Source organism: Lemur catta, chromosome 21 (assembly GCF_020740605.2).
Source record: "Lemur catta isolate mLemCat1 chromosome 21, mLemCat1.pri, whole genome shotgun sequence".
NCBI classification, from domain to species: domain Eukaryota; kingdom Metazoa; phylum Chordata; class Mammalia; order Primates; family Lemuridae; genus Lemur; species Lemur catta.
This window is the reverse complement of record NC_059148.1, coordinates 7,018,150-7,040,831: the sequence shown is the minus strand read 5'-3', so window position 1 is coordinate 7,040,831 and position 22,682 is coordinate 7,018,150. Positions and strand designations below refer to the sequence as shown.

At 66.3% G+C, this 22,682-nt stretch overlaps 2 protein-coding genes across 2 annotated transcripts; one reads left to right on the top strand and one right to left on the bottom strand.

Moving 5' to 3' along the window:
- Positions 1 to 1,290: 1,290 nt before the first annotated feature.
- ZDHHC8 (zinc finger DHHC-type palmitoyltransferase 8) lies at positions 1,291 to 15,035 on the top strand. The gene is given in 12 exon segments (XM_045534704.1): positions 1,291 to 1,494; positions 7,812 to 7,933; positions 8,094 to 8,251; positions 8,337 to 8,509; positions 8,733 to 8,835; positions 9,164 to 9,181; positions 9,183 to 9,256; positions 9,420 to 9,561; positions 9,757 to 9,877; positions 9,968 to 10,077; positions 11,628 to 12,628; positions 13,832 to 15,035. Coding segments are annotated over 12 exon segments (2,298 nt in total). The 5' UTR covers positions 1,291 to 1,390; the 3' UTR covers positions 14,004 to 15,035.
- Positions 15,036 to 16,654: 1,619 nt separating this feature from the next.
- Positions 16,655 to 19,329, bottom strand: CCDC188 (coiled-coil domain containing 188). The gene is made up of 9 exons (XM_045534340.1): positions 18,755 to 19,329; positions 18,563 to 18,670; positions 18,362 to 18,466; positions 18,209 to 18,265; positions 18,061 to 18,120; positions 17,891 to 17,955; positions 17,693 to 17,750; positions 17,379 to 17,428; positions 16,655 to 17,299 (listed from the first exon to the last, which is right to left on the bottom strand). The coding sequence occupies exons 1-9, from the start codon at positions 19,289 to 19,291 to the stop codon at positions 17,113 to 17,115; spliced, it is 1,227 nt and encodes a 408-aa protein (XP_045390296.1). The 5' UTR covers positions 19,292 to 19,329; the 3' UTR covers positions 16,655 to 17,112.
- Positions 19,330 to 22,682: the final 3,353 nt, after the last annotated feature.

Here is a 22,682-nt window from a genome sequence, read left to right as displayed (position 1 = left end):
GGCCGCGCCTCCTGGGGGTCTAGGGTGTCTTCATGCTGGGCTGTGAGAGCCAGGGCGAGGCGCCCTGGCCGGCGTGTGGCGTTCCAGCCCCGGAGGCCACCCGAGCTGCTCCAGCAGCGTCTGCTCTTGGCTCACCACATGTCCTGAGACCGCTCCACGACCTCGGAACCCCCATCAGTGCTGGGGAGATCTGGCGTCCTGGAGTGGGGCACTCCTCAGAGCAGAGGTTACAGTGGGGCTGTTTGTTAGAAAACCCATCCCGATTCTGCTGTCGGGTGGCTGGCTGCCTCAAGGGCCGGTCCTGAGTTCCTTCCACTAACCCCCCCCCCAGCCCTGGCTGCCCACCCTGCGGGGCTGGCGCTCCCTAGGCAAGGGCCTGCTGGGGCGGTGCCGGCCCCACACCGATTCCCACCTTGGGAGGGTATAGTGGGTCTGGGTTTCATCGCAGGGGCACTCGGGGCGTGTTGGCTGGCCGAGAACAATGACCCTGGCTGGGGAGGCTGCGGAGTTTCAGGCCGGCGCGGCGCCCGCCGGTCCACCTTAAGCGGCAGCGGCGCGGCGCCGGCGGGTGGGATTTCCTGCGGGGGGTGGGCCCGCCGCCGGCCTATCGGGCGGCCGGGCGCCGCGCGTCCTGGGGGGCTCCCGCCTCGAGGGACAGAGCGCTGGCCCCACGCCGAGGTCTGCCGGGCTCACTTCCAGGCCCGCAGGCGGGGCCGAGACGCGGAGGGACGCACCCCGCGCTCCTGTCCCTGCCCGTTGGCTGGGCTCGATCAGCCTAGGGACCAACCACCACGACGGCCCGCAATGTACCCGGGTCCCCGCTGCATGCCGCGGGCCCCAGAGGAGGGCGGTCGGCCCAGCGGGGGGCCGGCAACCTGCCCCGGGGGCGCGCCCCGGAGGTGCGTAGGAAAAATAAAATAGGTCCAGGAGGCACGCCGCCGCGTCGGGGCCTGCGGGCCAGGACCGGGGTCTGGTCCTTGCCGTGGGGTCCCCCTCGCCGGCAAGGCCGCAAGGGTGCGGCTGGGCAGCCTCGGAAAGCTGAGCACGCGAGCGAGCCCGCGCTCCCCGGGGCCGGCGGGCGGGCCGCCAGGAAGGGGTCGGCCCGGCCCGCCCCGTCCCCGACGCCCCGCCCCCGACGCCCCGCCCACGTGCGGCCCCGCCCGCCCGCCGCGGCCCGGGCCGTCCAGTCCACCTTAAGGGGCGCGCTGACATCAGCGCGCCGCCGCCGCGGCCCGTGGGGTGGGATTTCCTCCTCCGCCGCCGCCGCTGCCGCCGCCGCCGCCGCCGCGGGTCCTGCGCCGCGTCCAACCCGCCCGCCCGACCCCGGCCCGACCCCGGCCGGCTCCGCCCGCCCGGCCCCGGGGAGGGATGAGGCGGCGCGGCGCCCAGGATGCCCCGCAGCCCCGGGACGCGCCTCAAACCCGCCAAGTACATCCCGGTGGCCACGGCCGCCGCGCTGCTGGTCGGCTCCAGCACCCTGTTCTTCGTGTTCACGTGAGTCAGCGCCGCGTCCGGGCACCGGCGGCGCAGGGCAGCGAGGGCAGCGGCGGGTGGGCCGGGCCGGGGCAGGGGTGGGGCAGGCGGGGCGCCGGCTGCGGGCTACGTGAGCCGCACCCTGGGCTGGGAGTCGAAGGCGGTGCGCGCGTCCCGGAGGACCAGTGACAGGTGAGTCCCGTGTGGGGACGCTGGCGCTGGCTGGCACCTCAGAGTGTGCCGGGCAGGCCCCGGGTGGGAGCATCGGCCTGCCAGGGCGGTAGGCCAGGCTGCCCAGGCTGTGGCTGCAGCCTTCCCACCCCATGGGCGCGAGCGGGGACGTGGGATGCCCGTAACTGCTCGCCCTCCCTGCAGACAGCCGTGGGCGCTTCTTGGGTGCCCTCCCGGCTGCCTGTCCCTGGCCAGAGCCAAGTTGTTCCTCCGTAGGTGTGGTCTGGCCCTGTTGCCACATGCCTGCCTCACTGCCGCTGGTGACCCCCGCCTGGCCCTTGGCCTCCCTCGGAAGGCCCGGTGGTTGTTGCCGCTGGAGCGTCCAGGCCAGGCCACACCCAGAGACCCGTGTTGGCACAGCACCTCTGTGGCCTGGCCAGGATGGGCACCAGGACCCTTGGGGCCAGGCCTCCACCTTCGAGGAGGGAGCACCCAGGCCGGCAGACACTTGGCCCCTCTGGCCTCAACTTCCTCTCCGAAGACACAGGCTGGCTGGCAGACCAGAGTGGCGCGCTGACAGCCCCACCTCCCTCCATGCCGTGGGGTCACCCCAGGGCTCCTTCAGGCACAAGGAGAGGTGGGGGGCTCCAGGCTTCAGTTTCTGGACCTTCAACTACCTACTCTCTTCCATAAGTCCGTGGCCATGGCACAGCCTGGGTGGCCCAAGCAGTGGCTACCTGCTCAGAGGTGGCCTGGCCCCGAATGTGTGCAGTGGGAGTGGGGTGGGCAGGAGCTGCCTGGTGCCTTTCACCTTCCTGAGAGTGAGGCTGGCCGCCATGTGCACAGCTAGTCCGCCTGGGCGCCAGTGGAGGCGGGAGAGCTCCTACCTGGAGGCTGGGGCTGGGTGGGCACTGCAGGCTGCCAAGAACACGTTTAAAAAAGGCCTGTGTGGATGGGCTTATTTCTGGCTTGGGCGAGCCGGTGTGTTTTTGTCACTCAGATGCTGCTGGGGGAGGGCAGAGAGGGGGAGGGTGGTGGGTGGCCTAGGGTGCCTGGCCCAGGGGGACAGACCCCACTGAGGCTTCTGGAGGGATGGGCCCAGCCCATCCTTGTCCTTAGGGGCCTCTGTGGCAGGTTTCTCACTTCCTTGTGCAACTCAGTGTCCTTCTTGTGACTTTAAAAGTAACGTGTGGTCTCTATGGAGAACTTGTGAAATGCAGAGAAAAAAATTTTAAAGAAACTGAAATCCGTCCTGACACCCCCCTCTCCTCTCCTCTGCGCCAGACGTTGCTGCGTGGCACCTGGGCCTGGCTGTAGGCGCGGCTGCTAGTTCACTCGTGTGTGATTTCAGAGGGCTCTTGACACGGCTGTTCCTGCGCACGTGGCCCGTTTGGTACTTCAGCTGCCCGTCCTGTGCCGAGCGCCCTGCCTTCTTCCTCTGTTCTCGGCCCTGGGGTTCAGGGACACGGGCTCTCCAGTGTGGGTCTTTGTCTGGAGGCAGCATGGGCCGTGCCCTCACCCCGCCCCACTTGTGGCCCACCCTGACCTGGGCTGGCCCTGTACCGGGACGTGCCATGTGTCTCTGCAACAGGATGGGAGCTCAGGGGTGCTGCTCGCCCGGGTCTGATGTGCGGTGGCCATCTGCTGAGGCTCAGGAGCCTCTCCTGCACCCCGACGCCGAGGCCACACTCCCTGGACCCTGGCCTGCCCCACCCTGGCTCTGCCAGGCTCCTCCAAGACCTCTTGGTTCCAGAGAAAGGGTGTCTCCCGGGGCCCAGGCCTGTTGACGCCACCCACAGCAGCTGTGCCGATTCCTGGGTGGGCACGGGCCCAGGCAGGTCGGGGTGGCTGTGCCAGGCTGGTCCCCTGCCCGGGGCAGGCCTCTTATCCACCCAGTGCCCACCCTTCTGCCCTGTGGGCTGGGACATGTGCCCAGGGAGGGGACCAGGCTGTTCCTGTGCCCTCCCCACCTTTCCACTGGCGGCTCCACAGGGGGTTCCCGTCTCCTCTGGGTATGCCTCAGACTGAGTGCCCCCTGAGTCCCCTCTCTGCACTTGGCCAGGCAGCAGAGGGCAACGCTGTCACACAGGGCCTGGGGCTGGAGGCCGAAGAAACCCGGACCCCCTTCCTCAGCCAGCTCACCAGGGGTGAGCGCAGCAGGACCTTCAGACATCTCTCCAGGAGAGGCCAGGGCAAGGAAGGGTGCCTGGACCTGGGGAACCCCTGCAGATGGAGTGTGTGCTGCCGGGCAGGCTCTCAGAGGCCCTGCTCCTCCTAGAAGCCTCCCTGGTTTCCTGGTGGGGTTTGTGTCCTGCTGGGCCCCAGAAATCCTTCACACTATGGTACAGCTCTAGGCTGGGTCAGATGCTGGGGGGGTCTGAAGACCCCCCAGCCCAGGCCTCGGCCCCCACCCCTCCCCTCTCTGCCCCCCAGAGCCACATTGCAGGATGACAGGGACGTTGTGAACGTTGGAGGGCTGGGGCTGCTTGATGAGCCACCAGCACCTGGGGCTGGGCTGGGCTCTCTTTCCGTCTCACCTTGGATAGGGCCCAGCCCAGGACAGCGGGCAGCCCAGGCCGTGACCAGCCCAGCCTCAGTGGGCCCAGACTGATGGACCAGGGCCTCATGGGGTGGGGCAGCCGGGGGTGGAAGTTCCATGTGAGCTCCCTGCTGAGACTCACTGTGTGTGGCCTGGCGTACCCTGGCCCCTGAGCCTCAGTTTCCACATCTGCCTAGGTGTCTGTAGGGATCAGATAGGTGGGTGCAGGTACCAGGAGGCCAAGGCCACCTGGCCTGAGCAGGGCAGATGGCTTCTGCCCCGCCGGTCCCGGCACCCCGTGGGTGAGTGCTCCCCTCAGACACAAATGGCGCTAATGAAGAACCTGATTTAAATGAAAACGTCTGAGTTAAAATTTTCCATTCCACATTTAGCCGTGGCGGACATTCTGCCCTGAAGCCACCCCCCCTGGGCGGCGTCTCCCTGCCAGCCCCGGCGGGACTCTGGGCCTCAGCCCGGGTGGGGCCCACAGTGGAGGCGCATGTCCCGGCCTGTGGCCCTGGAGGAGGGCTGGGGCCCCCAGGCCAGCGCCAGCCGGGAGGGGCCAGATGCCCCTCTCTGGCCCAGAGGCCCAAAGCCCGCAATGTCTGTCCGACCCTCCCGGCAGGGCAGCCTTGTGCTCACCGTTGGACCGTTGGCCTGGGCGGGAGTGGGGTGGCGTCCCCACTGGCAGAGGAGCCTCTCCAGCCCCAGGACGGACGGGCACAAGTGTGGACCGAGCACTGCTGCCTGCTAGGCCCGCCCATGAGAGTGTGTGCGTCCTCGAGCACCCCCGAGTATCCTTCCTGTCCTCCTCGAGTATCCTCTCACGTCCCCGTGTGTCCTCACACTTGTCCTGTCCACCCTCTGGGAGGGAGGCCCAGAGCGAGGGTCTGGCCAAGGCTGGGGCATGGGGGGAGAGGTGTGTGTGCGAATGTGCGTTCACATGTGTGTATGTACACACCTCTGAGTGAATGGACATGCAAGTGCATCTGTGTTCACACGTGTGCACAAGCGTGTGTGTCTTTGTAGGTAGTGTTCATGTGTGTACACGTGTGTTACGTGTGGATGTGATGGGGTGTGTGTGCGCCTTCTGTGCATGAGAGCAGGTTGTGTGCCTAGGTGCACACGCGCTTGTGTCTGTGCACGTGCCTGTGTGTGCTCGTCACCTCCTCCCCCGAGCCATGTGTCTCCTGAGTCCCGGACCCTGGCAGGCTGGCCTGTGGGCCAGTCCCCGTCAGCCGGGGTCCAGGCCTCGGGGTCCCCACGGCAGTGCCTGGGGGAGAGCAGAGGGCAAGGGCCGATCCTGGGCCTGCCTCAAGCCCGGGGAGCAGAGACGGAGGCAGTGGCTCAGGCCCCCAGGCCTCCCTGACACTGGCTGAGGCCCCAGACAGGCTGTCACAGGCATGCGGGTGGGTGGTGCCCACGCCAGGTGGGAGCTGCCAGCACCTCAGTGCAGCACTGTCTGGTCACAGCGCACATTTGCAAAGGTGGCCCTGTTGATGTGCAGCTATAGCCCCCTGGCACCCCCAGGGACATCTCACTCAGGCCGCTGTCCAGCCCACTTAGTAGGAGGGAAATTGAGGCTCAGGGAGGACACAGCAGTATAGCCTGCCTTGGCCGGCGGGGAGCTCTGGTCAGTGTGGGGGTTCAGGCCCTGCCTCCCCCTGCACAGGGCCAGGGCGGGCTAGAAGCCCAGCGCAGACACGGACCAGCCCCAAGGCCTCTGTGCTCAGCTCCTCGTTTGTAACCCGGGGAGGATGGACGTCCTCCCTCCTCCTGGCCTGGCAGGCCAAGCACATGTGCACCATGCAGGGTAGGGGTGGCCCCGGGCCCGCCCTCTGTATGCCCCGTCCTTGCCGGCCCGGGCCCCTTCCTCTCCCAGAGCAGGCTGGCTCCACAGGCACCATGGGGCCTGCACTTGGTTTAATGCTCTGTTATCAATGTCTTGAAATTCCTAATACTTTTTAAATAAGGGGCCGCATTTTCATTTGCACAGCCCTCCCCAGGAGGTGCCAGGGCAGCTCCGCGGGCCCCTCCTCTGCCTGGAGGGCCGGGCTGCTCTGTCACCTGCCCATGTCCCGCCTTGCTGTGCTGGCCACGCCTTAGGGTCCCACTGTCCTTGCTGACAGTGTGGATTTGGAGGCCACACACACGTTTTGAGTGCGGCCTGTATGCCAGGAAGGGCTGGGAGGGCGGAGGGAAGGCTGCAAGCCAGGCCAAGGGGCGAGAATGGGGAAGGCCCTCCCGGCAGAAGGGGCCACGCGGCTGCAGCCCGTGTCCTCATGCCGGGCATCCACCTCCATGGGCCGGCTCTGGACGAGAGGCAGGGTAACACGCGGCTTCTGGCCCTGCTGAGGGCTGCTGCCGTGGGAAGCGGAATCTTTAAATAGCCTCTCACTTTCCACTAAAAATAGCAAAGTTCTGCTGCCGTGGAGGTGGTTGCCGGGGCGGCGGGGCCGGCTCCCAGCCAGGGCTGGTGTGGGTGCAGCAGCGTGGCCGCGTGCACTGGGTGGTGGGCAGCGCGTGGGCCCTGTCCCCTGCTGGCGGCCCCTCGCCCCAACTCCACAGACAGCCTGGGTGCGAGGAGGGACGCTAATCTCTGTGTGCTCTGCCGCATGTCCCAGGAGCCAGGTTTGGGGCCCAGGGCACAGACGGGGAGTCTGAGGGCCGAGGGACTTCCTGGGAGCCCAGTGGGCGTGTTCAGGGCCCTGTTGTGGGCTGCCTGGCCCAGGGACTGGTGGGCCTCCTGGGAGGGGCCTGGCCAGGCCCCGTGAGGGCTAAGGAAGGCACTTTTCAGGGAGGTGTGTGAGCCCCATACAGAGAGGCTGTGGAGGGGACTCCTGGAAGGCTTCTCAGGAGAGGAGGCGGCCTTGGAACCAGATGCTGAGGGGTGGTGAGATGGGGCAGGGTGGGGGTGTGTGTGTGTCTCCAGTCCCTGGAGTGTTCTGTGCTGCCATCTGGGCAGTAAGGTGACAAACTCACTAAACGGAGGGGCTGGCAGGATGGGGGTGTGCCCCTCCAGGAAGAGCCAGAGGACAGCCCCCATGCATTCACTGACACAGGATTGGGGCTCCTCACACCCCCAGATCTCCCTGGTGACGGGGCCTTGCTGGGCTGGGGACAGGTCTGGGTGAGGCCTGGGCTGGCCCAAGCTGCCCGGTAGGTTGTGTCCTCTGTCTGCCACAGCACACAGGCACTGCAGGCGTGTTTCCCATTCCGTGCCCCTACCCCCAGTCTGTGCCCCGCCCCCGGGGCAGGGGAGCCCAGAGAGTTGGCTGGGCAGGATGGGTGTATGTGCCCTGGCTCTGGGCACCCCTCTTAGATGGTGTGACCCCAAGCCCGTGGCCTCTGAGCCTCGGTTCCCTCCGTGGTGAGTTGTGTTCCAGACAGCCGCCCTGAGGGGTGCTGGGTCAGAGCTGGCGCTGGGGGGGTCTACACGCCATGCAGGACGCGCAGGGGCCCTGGAAGTTGAGCAGAGGCTCGACGTGGCCGAGATCTCCTGATGGGCCTGCGCCGCCCTCCCCGATGCCAGCCAAGCCCTGGTGGTGGCCCTGCAGGCCCAGCCTGCACACATGCTCCCACACCCTCCACAGCTCAGACCCTACTCTCGCCCTGCTGCCCACTGCAGGTGCCCGTGGTTGACACGAGCTGTGTCCCCAGCTGTTCCTGTCTACAATGGCATCATCTTCCTGTTTGTCCTGGCCAACTTCAGCATGGCCACCTTCATGGACCCTGGCGTCTTCCCCCGAGGTAGGGCCCTGTGCTGGGGCAGCTCATTTGTTCACTTTTGCTACAGTGTGAGTGGCTGATGGGGAACACCTTGGGGGTTCCCAGTGAGTGGGCTGCACAGAGATTGGGGAGGCACTCTCCTGCTGGGAAAGTCACCTTCTGCCTGGCCCCTGGTCTGCAGCGGACGAGGACGAGGACAAGGAGGATGACTTCCGAGCCCCGCTATACAAAAATGTGGATGTGCGAGGCATCCAGGTCCGCATGAAGTGGTGTGCCACCTGCCACTTCTACCGCCCACCGCGCTGTTCCCACTGCAGTGTCTGTGACAACTGCGTAGAGGTGACCAACCCGCTGCCCTGCACTCCCCCCAGCCCCACACCGCATCCCTGCCTGCCCCGCGTTCTGACGCGCTGCTCTTGCTCAGGACTTCGACCACCACTGCCCCTGGGTCAACAACTGCATTGGGCGCCGCAACTACCGCTACTTCTTCCTGTTCCTGCTGTCGCTCAGTGCACACATGGTGGGCGTCGTGGCCTTTGGCCTGGTCTACGTGCTGAACCACGCGGAGGGGCTGGGTGCTGCTCACACGACCATCACGTATCCTTGGTCCCCATGTGCCTGGTCACAAAGGCAGTGTGGGTGGGGAATTTACAGGGGAAATTGAGGCTCACAGGGGTTGGACGGCTGCCCAGGGATCCCCAGCGGGTGGGTCACCATCCCCAGGTGGGCAGGGGTAGGTGTTTGTCCAAGGCACCTGCCCTGAGCCACTGTGAGGGGGTCTCCTGTGTCCTCGCCTGTGCCATTGGCCTTAACAGGCTAGCATGGCTGTCATGTGTGTGGCCGGCCTCTTCTTCATCCCTGTCATCGGCCTAACTGGCTTCCACGTGGTGCTGGTCACTCGCGGGCGCACCACCAACGAGCAGGTGCAGACCCTGCTGGGGGACGGGGGTGTTCCTCAGTGGGCTGAGAGGGCTGCGGCTGCTTGGGAACAGTGTTGGGGAAACCCTTACCCAAGGTGGCTTGTGCAGCTGTGGTGGGAGGGGCTCTACAATCTGCCCTGGCCCCCTGCACACTCCCTGCCCGTGGACACTAGCCACTGGTGACTCAGGGCCAGGCCAGGGTGACCTGAGTGAGGGGCACCCCTGGGCTGGCTCTGCTCAAGCACCTCCCACAAGGATCAGCTTCTCAGGAGCCCCAGCCGCCCTCCTTGTGCCTGGGTGGCCAGGCTGGCTGAGGGTCCCATGTCCACAGGTGACGGGGAAGTTCCGCGGGGGGCGTGAACCCCTTCACCCGAGGCTGCTGTGGGAACGTGGAGCACGTGCTGTGCAGCCCCCTGGCGCCCCGGTGAGGCCTGGGGGCAGGGTGGCACAGGGGTCTCTGCCGGGGATGGGTGGGCAGCCCCAGTTCCTCAGCCTGGCCCATTTCAGCTCCTGCCAGGTGGGGCGGGCCCTGCCTTTGTGTGTTCACGGCAGGTGGCCCGGCCACTGACCCTTCTGCCCTGGTGCAGATACGTAGTGGAGCCACCCCGGCTGCCACTTGCCATGAGCCTGAAGCCACCCTTCCTTCGGCCTGAGCTCCTGGAACGAGCTGCACCGCTCAAGGTCAAGCTCAGTGACAATGGGCTGAAGGCTGGCCTGGGCCGCAGCAAGGTGGGGAGCAGGGCTGGGATGAGGGTGGTGGGGAAGGCAGGCCCTTATAGAGGGGGGGATGCTGACAGGCTGGAGGGGCCTCGAAGGGTGGATTCTGGGGAAGGGTCTAGGTCTCAGGGCGGCAGGAAGGAATCCCTAGTTAACCCCCCCGCCCCTCATCCAAGCCCTGCCCACCACTGACTCGCCCCCTCCCAGTCCAAGGGCAGTCTGGACCGGCTGGACGAGAAGCCGCTGGACCTGGGGCCGCCGCTGCCCCCCAAGATAGACGCCGGCACGTTCGGCAGCGACCTGCAGACACCGCGCCCAGGCAGTGCTGGTGAGGTGGGGGAAGCCGGACGGGCGCGGGGTTGGGGGGAATGGACTAACCCGGACGCAGCCCTAGGCTGACAGTTGTCCGCCGCCTCAGAGAGCGCCCTGTCAGTGCAGAGGACCAGCCCCCCGACACCTGCCATGTACAAGTTCCGGCCGGCCTTCTCCACGGGGCCCAAGTCACCCTTCTGCGGGCCGGGTGAGCAGGTGAGGAGGCCTGGCCCTGCCCTACGTGGGCCCCGCCCACAGATGCTCCGCCCTATGTAGGCCCCGCCCACAGATGCTCCACCCTATCTAGGCCCCGCCCACAGATGCTCCACCCTATCTAGGCCACGCCCACAGATGCTCCACCCTATCTAGGCCACGCCCACAGATGCTCCACCCTATCTAGGCCCCACCCACAGATGCTCCACTCTATCTAGGCCCTGCCCTATGTAGGCTCCGTCCACAGGTGCTCTGCCCTATCTAGGCCCTGTCCCAGAGCCCCAGCCATGGAGGCCCTGCTTTATCTAGGCTGTGCTCCCAGAGGCCCCCCCCAACCTGGGGAACTGTGGGGGCCCTTGGAGGCAAGCCGGATGGGGTGTCCCTGGAGGGGCTGGCACAGACGGGCCTGGCCTAGCATCTGCCCTTGGCTGGCACTGCCCTAGCCCAGTAGGCAGCCGCCCCCGGGGAGCAGTGTGTGCTGGATGCCTGGAATTCCACCTAGGCCCACTCTGAGGCCCACACAAGGCTTCAGAGGAATTTGAGATTTGCTCGAGAAAGTACATTCATCCTCCCTGAGTTGTATGAGGACCCTGTGGTCACTGTGGTGTGGCCAGCAGTGCTGGAGAGCCTGCAGAATGGTCCAGAACCCTGGGTGTTCCCAGGGCACCGTCCCTTCTTCAGGACTACTGTGAGAGGCAGGCCTGTGGCCAGGCCCCACCCTGGGGACCCCTCCCCTCGGGGCCCATGTCCTGCCCCACCCTTCCTCTGGGGACACTGGGTGGGCAGTGAGTCTGGGCCTGCTTGGGTGAGGGTCTGAGCCTGACAGCTATGTGGTGGCCCTTACACCCAGGAGGGTCAGTCCTGCTTGGGGGTCCCCACAGTCACCTCCCTCCTGAGGCTCTCCTGGATCCATGGAGGAATTGGTCTGCTTGGCCAAGTGCGCTGAGGCCACTTTTGCCCCCATCCCCTTTGGGTTTTGAGGTTCCTGAGGCTTCTGTCTCCATCCCAAGCCCACATGCCCCAATTACAGATGCTGGAAGAGGTCTCTTCTCCCTGTGGCTGCCTTGGGGGGCCCCTGGGGCTGAGTGGGCTCTGCGGGCACAGCCCTGGGTGTTTGCAGCACCCAGCTCTGGCTACGTGCTGCAGCTCCCTCACCCCACAGCTATGGGGTGCTTGGGGACAGGGCCCGAGGTCATCATGCCATTGTTAGGGCTCCTCAAGGGTCAGTCCTTGGGGCCATGGTGCTGTCCTGGGTGTTGCCCATGTGGCTCCCTCCCCACCTGAATGTGGACAGCAGCAGGCCTGCGAGGCCTTCCCTTGGGGGACTCTATCTGGGGCCACCATGCTGCTCCACTCTGTCCTGGCTTCCCTCTGAGGTGGGCGGGCTCGGGGAGGTGGGTGTGGCCAGACACGGAGCATTTTGAATGGCGTGTGGGTTGCACCTGCTGCTGAGGTAATGTCCCTGGGATTGCAGCCTCCCGTGGGCACGCGTTTCAGGCGTCTACAGGCAGGGTGGTGGCTTGGCAGTGCTGAGACTGCTGCTCTCCCCACAGGTCCCAGGCCCCGACTCCCTGACCCTGGGGGACGACAGCATCCACAGCCTGGACTTTGTGTCTGAGCCCAGCCTCGACCTTCCTGACTACGGGCCCGGCGGCCTCCACGCGGCCTACCCACCGTCCCCGCCACTCAGCGCCTCTGATGCCTTCTCGGGTGCGTTGCGCTCCCTGAGCCTCAAGGCCGCAGGCCGGAGGGGCGGGGACCACGTGGCCTTGCAGCCCCTGCGCTCCGAGGGTGGGCCGCCCACGCCCCACCGCAGCATCTTCGCCCCCCACGCACTGCCCAACCGCAACGGCAGCCTCTCCTACGACAGCCTGCTCAACCCCGGCTCGCCCGGCGGCCACGCCTGCCCGGCCCACCCCTCGGTCGGTGTGGCCAGCTACCGCTCGCCCTACCTGCACCCTGGGGCGGCGGGCGACCCGCCACGGCCCCCACCCCGCAGCTTCAGCCCCGTGCTGGGCCCCCGGCCACGGGAGCCTTCGCCCGTGCGCTACGACAACCTGTCCAGGACCATCATGGCGTCCATCCAGGAGCGCAAGGACAGGGAGGAGCGCGAGCGGCTGCTGCGCTCCCAGGCTGACTCACTCTTCGGCGACTCGGGCGTGTACGACGCGCCCAGCTCCTACAGCCTGCAGCAGGCCAGCGTGCTGTCCGAGGGCCCCCGGGGCCCTGTGCTGCACTACGGCTCCAGGGATGACCTCGTGGCTGGGCCCGGCTTCGGGGGCGCCCGCAACCCTGCCCTGCAGACGTCGCTGTCCTCGCTGTCCAGCTCTGTGAGCCGGGCACCGCGGACGTCCTCCTCCTCCTTGCAAGCCGACCAGGCCAACAACAACGCCGTGGTGACCCGGCCTGGCAGTGGCTCACACAGGTCGCCTGGGCGCCAGGGTCTGCCTTCCCCACCTGGCACTCCCTGCTCACCCTCCTTCTCGGGCCCCAAAGCCGTCGCCTTCATCCACACGGACCTCCCAGAGCCGCCGCCCTCACTGGCCGTGCAGAGGTGGGTGCCTGGAGGTGCGGGTGGGCTTCCTGGCGCAGGGCAGTCACTCAGCCGCCTTCAGGGCCATTTTTGGCTAGACTCGGGTCATCCGAGAGGCCTGTGGTTGGCTCCAGGGACAGGGCAGGGAGGGTGGGCCTCATCCTGCTGTGAGGCCCCTGGCTGGCCTGTGTGCAGGTGGCCCTGCTCCAGGGACACTCTGGCACACTCTGGGGACGGGACAGGAGGATTTGCGTGCTGAGCCCAATGTCTCATTCTCCCAGGGCCAGCACAGACACTGCACGGGGGCGGGGGTGTTGCTCGGGGCTGCCTCCTTTGGGGCTGGTGCCACATGGCAGCTCAGGCCTCCTCTGGCTGTGGCTCTGTCCTTCCTGGCCACTGTGCCTGTCCACGCAGGATTCTCCCTGGGTCTGTGCTGCATTTCTGAGGCCACGGGCAGCACCTTGTAGCAAAACATGCCGCCCTCTGTGCCACGCCCTGGTCCCCACTGGGGCCCCCTCCAGAGGCAGGGGCTTCCCTGCTCATAGATGGGGAAACCAAGGCCCAGGGAGGGCAGGCTGGTTCAGGCCCCGTGACGGAGAACATGGGGCCTTCACAGCATCCGCCCCTCTGGGCCCTGCAGCCCCAGCACAGGCTCCGTTATTTCCTGTTGGCAGACGAGGTCCCTGGGGGAGACCCCTGCCTGGGCCACTTGGCCACAAAGGGGCTGCCACCGTGGGTGAGAGCCCGAGATCCAGAGGGTGGCAGCTATGCAATGAAGCACAGACAGCAGCTGGGGGTGAGGGGCTCCCCAGGCGGGAGCCGAGGGGATGCCAGGCAGGGTCACCACCGGGCTCCCCACCCAGGGACCAGGACAAGGTGTGATGGGGCCCAGGGCTTTCAGTCTAGTGGCTAAGCCAGAGCCGGCTGAGGGGACTGAGGGACTGGGAGGCCGGTGGCAGTTGCGACCATGTCTGTCTGATCTGTGACGGCTCAGCCCCTCCCCGGGCAGGCTCTGCACCCCTACTCGCTCTCCAGGCCAGACACTCCAAGCTCAGAGGGGAGGGCAGGGCTTGCCTGGGCCCCACGACACGGAGCTGCGCCAGCCGAGGCTCCAGTCCCATCTGCGTCGTCTCTGTCCTGTTGCCTCTGCCGTCCTGTCCCCGTGTGGTCTGCGTGGCCCCGTGTTCACTCTGTGCGTGCGTGTATGTGCTTGTTTTGATGCAGGGACCACCCTCAGCTGAAGACCCCCCCAAGTAAGCTTAACGGGCAGTCCCCGGGCGTGGCCCGGCTGGGGCCTGTCTCTGGCCCCCCAGGGCCCTCCGCCAGCCCCACCCGGCACACGCTGGTTAAGAAGGTGTCCGGCGTGGGTGGGACCACGTACGAGATCTCGGTGTGAGGACTGACCACCACCCGTCGGCCGTGGCACCATGGGGACCAGGGCCCCCAGCAGCCCTCCCCCCACCGACCTCTGTGCCCCAGGGACAGGAGGCCACCTCGGCCCGTGTGGAGGCATCAGCAGGAGCGAGCGCCACGCCTCCACAGCTTGCCCCAAGCCTTCCGCCTGCCCCTCCACGTGTCTGCCCCTGGGGCACGCAGGACCCTGGCCCAGGCTGGGCCCAGGGCTGCGGGCCTGTGTCGCTGGGCCCTGTCAGCTGTGTGCCCCCCGGCTGTAGCCAGGCCAGCCCACAGCAGCCCACGGCCCCAGCCATTCCCCTTACAGACGGGTCCCTGAGGCCCAGAGGCACACAGAGGTGCCCAGGGCCCCCGCCACCCTCCTGGCGCAGCCTGCGGGCTCTGGGACGGAAGGTCCCCTCGAGGCTCCTCCTAATCCGTTGCCTTTCACGGGCCCCCTGGAAGCTTGTAGCTTGGCAGGGCTGGTGCTTCTGCAGGAAGTCCAGCCCCGTCTACTCTGGGTTGTGACAGACGGGTGGACAGACGGACAGCCAGCCAGCTGTGGCAGGGGTCCCAGCTCTGTGTGTCCCGTCTCGCCCGGCCAGTGGGCTCATGTCCCCATGTCTGTGTGCCGAGCTGCCATGCTGTGTCCGACGTGTCAGCGCTCCAGCCGCCGCTGTCCCTTTCATTGAAGCCTTAACCTCTGCTTTATGCTCTTGTGGAGGCGACAGAGGGCAGGCCGGAGCGGGTGTGGGTGATGCTGCCACAGGGGCGGGTGGCACCTGCAGCCCTTGCCCTGGCCCTCAGGCCCTCCCTGCCAGGCTGGAGAGTCCCTGCCCCTGGTATGCCAGCCCCCGGCCCCGGCCCGGCGGCGGCATGTGCCGCATGGAAAGCACATCGGGGAAGGGTCAGTGCATCCCCTGGCGTCAGGGACCTGAGAGTAAGCACACGACAGCGTCCGCTTGCGTTGTGTCTGTTTTATGTTTTTATATCTACATCTATATATCTATAATTTTATTAAAAAAAACCAAAAAGAGTCATTTTGATTCTTTCCTTGGGCACGGCCAGGGCTGTTGCTGCACAGGCCTGGGCTGGGGTGGCCCGGCTGGCTGCTGTGCACAGGGTCTGCAGGTGCCTCTGGGCGTTTGCCCACCTGGGTGCGCCAGAGGCCCGGGAGGCGGGGTTTGCTGATGGGTCTTTAGCCTGGCAAGCCTGAGCGTCTCAGCTGGGTCCGCGGCATTCCTGGCAGTAACAGAGTGTCTGGGAGACGGTGGGGCTGCGCTGCCCCCAGGGAACCCGGGAACCCAGGAGCGTGGGGGAGATGGGGTGGGTGCACCGGCACCGGCCGGCCGCTGCCCTTGCGGGAACTCTCCTGCCTGCCGGACGCCAGCGCCAGGCCCGGGGAGTGTCGGGAATCCACATTTTCAGGGCTGAGGGGCTGCAAGGCGTGCGGGGCTTGGGGGCTTGGGACTCGGAGGGAGGTGCTCCAAGCTGACCTCCACCTTTCTGCTTCTTTCTCACTGTCGCCGCGGCCCGCAGGGGGCGGATCGGCACCTGCAGCCGTGGATGGGGGCGGCGAGGCCCGCCCAGGGTGCCCCCCGGGCTGCACCTGTGCCACCTTGGCCGCCCTGAGGACCGCCCGCCACTGCGGGCCCCCTGGAGCCCGGCTGCCGGGGCACCCCCACGCGGGGCCATGTGCCGCCTGCACTTGGCCGCATCCAGCCTTTTCCCCAGCCTCTCGGGCCCCTAGCAGGACGCCAAGTAGATGGCCCGGCTGGGGACCCAGGAGGCCAGGCTGCCGTGGACCCTGGGGCGGGGCTGGGTGTGGGCTGGGGGTCTCTTCTCTACCAGCCACATCTTGACTGATTCCCAGCCTGCCCGGGCCCATGACCTGTGTCCATGTGACCTCAGGAAGTCCCCAACCTGCTGCAGGGGGTCCCACACCCCAAGAGGGCGGCCCTGGAGCTGCTGTGACCAGCAGAACCTCCACCCCAGCCTCCCTGCCCAACAAGCACTTTAGACTAAGCCACTTCCTCCCCAGGGGGCTCAGGCCTCTGTGGGTTGGGCTGGGGGGGGTCTCAGGTTGCACCTGCAGGTCACTGCACTCCCCCCACCCCGTCCCCAGCACATGAACAGATGCCTTAACTTCCTGTAGCCACCAGCCTGGTGAGCCGCTGACCCCCTTGCCTGCCCGCCAAGTCCTCCTGGCCAGCTCTGCCCCAGCCCCCTGGGCCACCCACACCCAGAGATGATGCATCTGGGAGCCCAGAGGGTCTGCACGCAGCCCACAGCCCTGCAGCCCCCAGGCCAGCTCGGCCTGGATGCCCTGGGCAGGGCAGGGTGGTGTCCCGGCCAGTCCTTCCGCACAGGGTCCCTGTCCACTCTGGGCAGGGCTCTATTTCTCCCATTTTGGGACAAGAAATCCACAAGACTATTCTCTATTGTTCTAAAGGGTACCACCCCCAACTCAATTCCCCAAATAAAATTTTTGGTGTTTACCTCCACAGCTGTCTACCAGTGTGGTCTCCTCGCCTGAGCCTTGGGCGCCGCCAGGAGCCTGGGCTGGGGAGGGGAGGGAAACGGGGTGGAGGGGCGGTGGCTGTGCAGGGACAGGAGCTACAGGAGGGGCTGGGGAGGGGCTGGGAGAGGGTGGGACAGGGTGGGGGTGGTGGCCAGATGGGGACAGGGGTTCCATGAGGGGCTTGAGCAGTTCGGGGCTGAGAACCTGACCTCTGAAGTCCTTGGCGGGGGCCTAGCCCAGGGGACCTCACTGCAGTAGCCGCAGTGGAGACCCTCCTGCGATACCCCCAGGGCTTGGTACCCTGTGGAGGGACCCCCACTGCCAGATCCACCAGGTGCCTGGGAAGGCGTCAACCCCCCCCACAGCGCCCCTCTGTTTCCATGGAAACAAGTTCTCAGACCACGAGTGTCATGACTCTATGTCCAGCTGCAGGCCCAGCCCTCAGGACAGACCCCGCCTCCACCCTTCTCCGCAGCTCCTGGTGGGGACTGTGCGTGGCAGTGCCGCAGGCTGGGGCTGCCGCAGCCACCGGGCACCTGGGGCAGCGCGGGCCACCAGGCCTCCTTCTCGCTGGGGCCACTGGGCCTCCCGCCTAAAAGGGCAGGAAGTCGTCCACCTCGAGGCGCAGGAAGGGGCCCAACAAGCCCCGGAGCTTCCAGACGGCGGCGCGGCTCAGCAGGGGCGGCACCAGCCCCTCGAAGGGCGCGGGGTCCACCACATACACGTAGGCGGCGGCGCAGGCCAGCAGGGCACCCAGCAGCAGCCTCAGGGCCAGCAGCCTGTGGGCAGCGGCGGTCAGGGGCAGGGGGTGCCCGTGGGGACGGCCCGGGGGTGGGCTCTGCCCGCTCAGTGACCTACCAGAGCTGGCCCGTGAGGCCCTCGGAACATCCCAGCTGTGGCCTCCCTTTCTGTCGGGGAGGGGCCAGGTCAGAGCCTGCTCCGAGGCCGGGCTGAGGCCAGGTCCCTGGGTCAGGGGACCTGTGACGGACAGGGACCCCCTAGCCGCACCCCACCTCCCCCAAGAGGCTCCTGAAGCCACTTCCAGGATGGCCCTGGTCTCCGTCCCCTGGGACCGCCGCCCCCCAGCCCCAGCCTGAGCCTATTTCTCCCCCTCCCCCAGCAGGACCGTGGGGGCCATGCCCACGCTGGGAGGGGTGCTGAGTGGGGCTCACCGCCATGCACGCCATCTGCTGCTCCTTCCTGGCCTGGGCGCGGCACTGGGCCCGCTCCCTGGGGGGCCACACCGTCAGGACCCCCCAACTGCCCCAGCCTGGCACCACCCACTGGTTTGGTGCCACAGAGCTGGGGCTCAAGGGTGGGTCCAGCCCACCCCGACCAGGACACCTTCCCGTCCGGGCCCCCCGCGTCACCCCAGAATCTCCAGCTGAATGTCCTCCATCTGGTCCAGCACGGCCCGGATGTCCTTCTTGAGGTTCTGGGGGGCAGAGGAGGTAGGCAAGGTAGGCCCCCCACCCCTGTCGCTCTCCCCGCCTCTCACCCTCACCCTTCGTCTCCCGGGGGTTGCCTGTAGGAGACCTACCAGAAGCCCGGTGGCCTGGTTGTTCAGGGCCATGTGCACCTCGGCCACGCCGTCCCACACCTGGGGCCGGGGAGGCAGGGTCACGCCTTCGGAGCAGAGCCCACCAGGAGGGCCCCTGGCACCCCTCCCACCCCGGCCGGCTGGGCACCTCAGTGATGGCCGTCTTCTTCCTCTCAAAGGACAGTCGGATCTGCTGCAGCTCGTGCTGGGGGAGGGACAGCAGGTGGCCAGCCCCTCCTCCAGGCCCACCCGGGACTGCTGCACGGAGGCCCCGCCCCCGCAGCCCCTGCCCCAGGCCCACCCTGGACTGCTGCACGGAGGCCTCGTGCCCTTGGCATAGTTCCTGCCGCAGCAGCTGCAGAGGGGCCCGCTCCTCCAGAGGCTGGGTGCCGGCTGGCTCCGGGGGCTACGGGAGAGCCCCCAGTTCAGTGGCCATGGACTAATGGGGGTGTGCTGCATGGGGCCCCAGGGCCACGCCCCCGGCCCACCATGCAGCACTCACCCAGGCCAGGGCTGTGCAGCTGGAGTGCTCAGGACACAGGGGAAGGAACTGCGGCCCTGGCCCCAGGAGGGCCCCCAGCTGCTCCCGAAGGTCCTGGTTCTGCCTTTTCTGGGGGCGAGAGACAGAGAGGGGACGCCTGTCACAGGCGCTCCCCCGAGGAGGGCGCAGCCCGCTGCCCAGGCCGCAGCTCACCAGGCTGTGGTTCTCCTGCTCCAGCTGCAGAAAGGACTGTTCTGCAGACTCCAGTGGCCGGCACTGGAGCGGGGAGGGGGCTGCCCTGGGCGAGGCTGGAGCCCCAGCCCCTGGCGTCAGGGGCGGGCATGGGCAGGGTGTGGGCCCCGAGCTGGGGGAGGGACCCTGCCTGGGAGCCCCCTGCTCTCGGCCTGGGTGCGGCGACCAGCCCCACCCCAGCCCTGCCCCCACTTCTTGTCTCAGCCCCGCAGGGTCTCTTGCTCTCTGCTGTGGCATCTCTCCCTCTTCGCAGGAGAGGAAGATCCCAGGAGACTCACCCCTGACCCTGGGCCCCCCACCCCCTGTCCCTGGGGCTGGGAAAGGCCTGTCGGACTCCACTGAGTGATCGGAGGTGAGGGGGACCAGGCAGGGCCACCTTACAAATCCCTGGCAGGGCTGGTCCAGGCATCCTCCATGGCTGCTTGAGGCTGGGGCTGGGGCTGGGGGACATGGGGGGTGGGAATGGCCGCAGGGGCCCAGGGTTTTCGGCCCCTCCATCCCTCCCTGCGACCCCTTCCTGACCCCAGGTGCAGGCTCTGGCCTGGCCCGACCTGCCACCTTCCTACTGAGGACACTCTGAGGTCCCTCTGGCTCCCAGGCTGCCCCAGGCTACCGTCACAAAGGCGGGTGCAGCCAGGGAGGTCACAATGGGCTGGGCTGTGGCCAGAGCCGGGTGCTGGCCCCTCCCACCAGCTCTAGTCCTGAGGTCGCCCCACCTGGTCTCCTCCCTCTGCTCCCCCCCCACCTCTGCCAGTGGCTATTTTTCTTAAAATGTAAAACACACACACACTCAGGGTGCAAAAAACAATCAAAGAACAAAGGTGGTGCCCGGGTGAGCGTCTCTCCCAGCCCCATCTCTGGTCCCTGCCACGAGCACTCTGCGAGCCCCTCCTGTGTGGTCCGCCCACCCCTGCGCAGCCCGGTCCCCCTGCCCAACACACAGGCCAGATCACCCTGCAGCCCGGCTTTTTTTTTTTTAACCTACTGTATCTTTGAGATTTTTTTAAAATTATTTTTTAGCTATTTATTGAATTGCCATTATTATCCTCTGTTTGTGGGTGGGGAAACCGAGGCACGAAGACCTTTAGTTCCTTGCCGAAGGCCACGTGCTTGTTCCCGGAGGCACCAGGTTCCAGCTTGCTCTTCACCACTTTGGGGGGCTTTTGGTGACTGCAGGGCACTTGATGGTGGGGCCAGACTCAGTTCCCTGGTCTGGTTCTCCTTCCTTCTTTCCGACATGCCACCACGCCTCGGGTCCCACCGCCCCCTCTCGGCCCGTGTCCTCCTCTGTCTCAGCTCTCTCACTTGCTCTCGGAAGCACCCCCTCAGGAAGCTGGCTCAGCCCTGGTGTGGTGGCAACACCCGGCCTCCCTCTGATGTCCTTGGTCTCTGCATGTGACTTTGGCTCCTCGCCAGAGGCGGGTCCCTCTGCACCAGGGGCTCTGGGCCAGCCTTGGAGCCACTCTGGCTGTGGGCTGCTACTGAGCTGTCTCGGGCAGAGGTTTGCAAGACGCCTGGGCCTTGGGCCTCCACCTCTCTCGAGGCTCTGGGGGCCCGTCTGAGGGGGAGGCCCACGCTGGGCCGCAAGATGAGAGGTCATCCCATCCCATGACCCAGCTGCCTGAAGATGGGGGACGCAGCCCTGTGAGACCCCTAGAGAGCCAGCCCCAGGGCCAGCCAAGTCTCAGACCACACGCCACTGAGCCCCAGGCTAAATCACGGTGGTTTTCGCTGCTGAGCTTTGGACTGTCACCTGGGAGTCACAGGTCTGGAGTCGTCTAACTGACCTCACGCCTGCTGCACACTGGGCTGGGGAGAGAATCAGGTCCGAGGCATCTCCCCCCGGGAATGCGAGGCTGGCCTGGTGGTCCTCTCCGTGCAAGGCCAGGCCGTCCTGGGGCCCTCTCTGCCCCCCACGGCTCTGGGAGTTCATGATGACTGAGAGTGTTTCCCTAGCACTTGGTGGGCGTCTTCCACCCTGAGGCTCGAGTTTCTTGAATAAAATTTCTTCTTACAGCTGCTCATCGTGGACCCCACCCCCACCCCCGGTCCCAGTAGTCAAATGTTGGGCCTTTGGTCCATCTTATAAGTTCTTTCCTTTTTTCTACCTGTCTTTGTTACTGGTAGGTACAGTTCTCTGAATTGCAACACGCATGCACTCTCTGTTTTTTTTTTTAATCGTTTTGAATTTCAGCAGTCATGTTTTTAATTTCCAAGCCATCTCTACTATTCTTCAAGTGCCTCCTGTTCTTGTTTCGGAGCATCCTGTTCTGCTTTAGGGATCAAGTGGGTTTTGGGGAGAGGAGAATCTTTTGCTTTCTGTATTTTCTCTCTTCCCTTTCTGGTTCTTTTTTGTTTGTCTGGTCTTGGTACTTCCCAGTAGACACTGTCCTCAAATGTCTGGCTTTTCTTTCTTTTCTATTTCTGTTTGTAAGGGAGGCAGGCGGAGCTGACAGGCACACTTCTCTCCCTGTTAATTCTAGAGAGCCGGGGTGGCAGGCGGGCCCCCGGAAAGGAGGCGCCTCCCTCTGGGGTTCTAAGGTCTGGAATAGGGGACATGTCGGAGGCGCTGCCCAGACGGTGCCTGTTCATGCCTGCTGTCCTGCCCTGACTATTCAGAATGCTGTCTCCCTCACAGCAGAGGGGAGGTCACTGCGGGCCACTCTGGCCTGTCCCATTCTGCCCTTGCCTTGCTGACACCCGGGCCGTCCTGCTGGGGCAGCTCCACTTCCCGTCTCAAGAAGTTTCTCGAGGTTCCTTGTCTGCAGGTGGCCTCTCTCCTGCTGATTGCCACATGGGGCACTGGGGGAGGCAGCTCAGGCCGTGCCCAGCTGGACACTGTGGCCCTGGCTGCAGAATGTCCCTCTGTGTTTCTAGGGCCAGGGGGACGGTCCATGTGTGGCCCAATACTGACAGGCTCCGGCCGGGCGTGAACGAGAGGGGAGGGGCCTGCACCAGCTGCCCCCGCTGCCCCCAGCTGCCCAGCTGGCCATCGCTCAGCCACCAGGGGGAGGTGGCAGCTCCAGGGCCCTCCCAGGCCTCTGCCCTGTTCTTTCCTCATGGGAGTCTCACGGGTCTCAGGAGGTGCTCAGCTCACCCCACGGGGCGTCTTGGGGGTGGCTAAGGAAGGTCTCTCAGAGGACCCCAGAGGCAAAGGGGCGGAGAGCTGGGGGCGGGGTCCTGCCTAGGAGCCCGGATGCTCAGTGGGGAGAGGTCTTCCTGGAGACCGGTGACCCCTGTAATGACGACAACAGGTCACAGGTGGACAGCCGGGTGGGTCCTCAACCCCACCGGGGTGCCCAGGCCAGGCCATGGGGCCCGAGTGGCCTCAAGGTGGCGCCTGGGACACCCTGGATACCCTGGTGTCTTCCTGCCAGTGTCTACCAAGGGCACCTCCCTTCTCGGCCTGCGGACCCCACACTCCCGAAGCACCCACACCCTTCCCCAGGCCGCACCCTTCCAGAAGGCTCGCTGGTCTCTCAGAGCCCCCCTCCTCCCAGAAACCCTCCTCACCCCTCCCCGCGTCCTTGCTGTGTGGCCCTGAGTTCAGAAGGCCCCGGGGGGCCTCTCAGAGGGAGAGCGGGTGCCCTGGACCCACGGCCCTGGCGGGCCTCCCACTCACGGGTCAGACAGGCCAACATGAGCCACGTGCCCTGCACATCGGTGTCCGGGGCTGGGGTGGGCCTGGGCTCCGTGTCGGGCCTGGGCTCCGGGCTGTCCGTCCGAGGAGGGCCCGGTCTGCGTCGGGTCAGGGCCCTGGCCGGAAGCCGGAACTCCTGGCCACACGGGCGGAAAGTGTGGCCGGCCGGAGCGTGTTACGGGGCGGCCGTGGCCCCGTTGCCAGGCACTGTGCCTCCCTGGACACCGGTTGCCATGGAAGCCGCTTCTT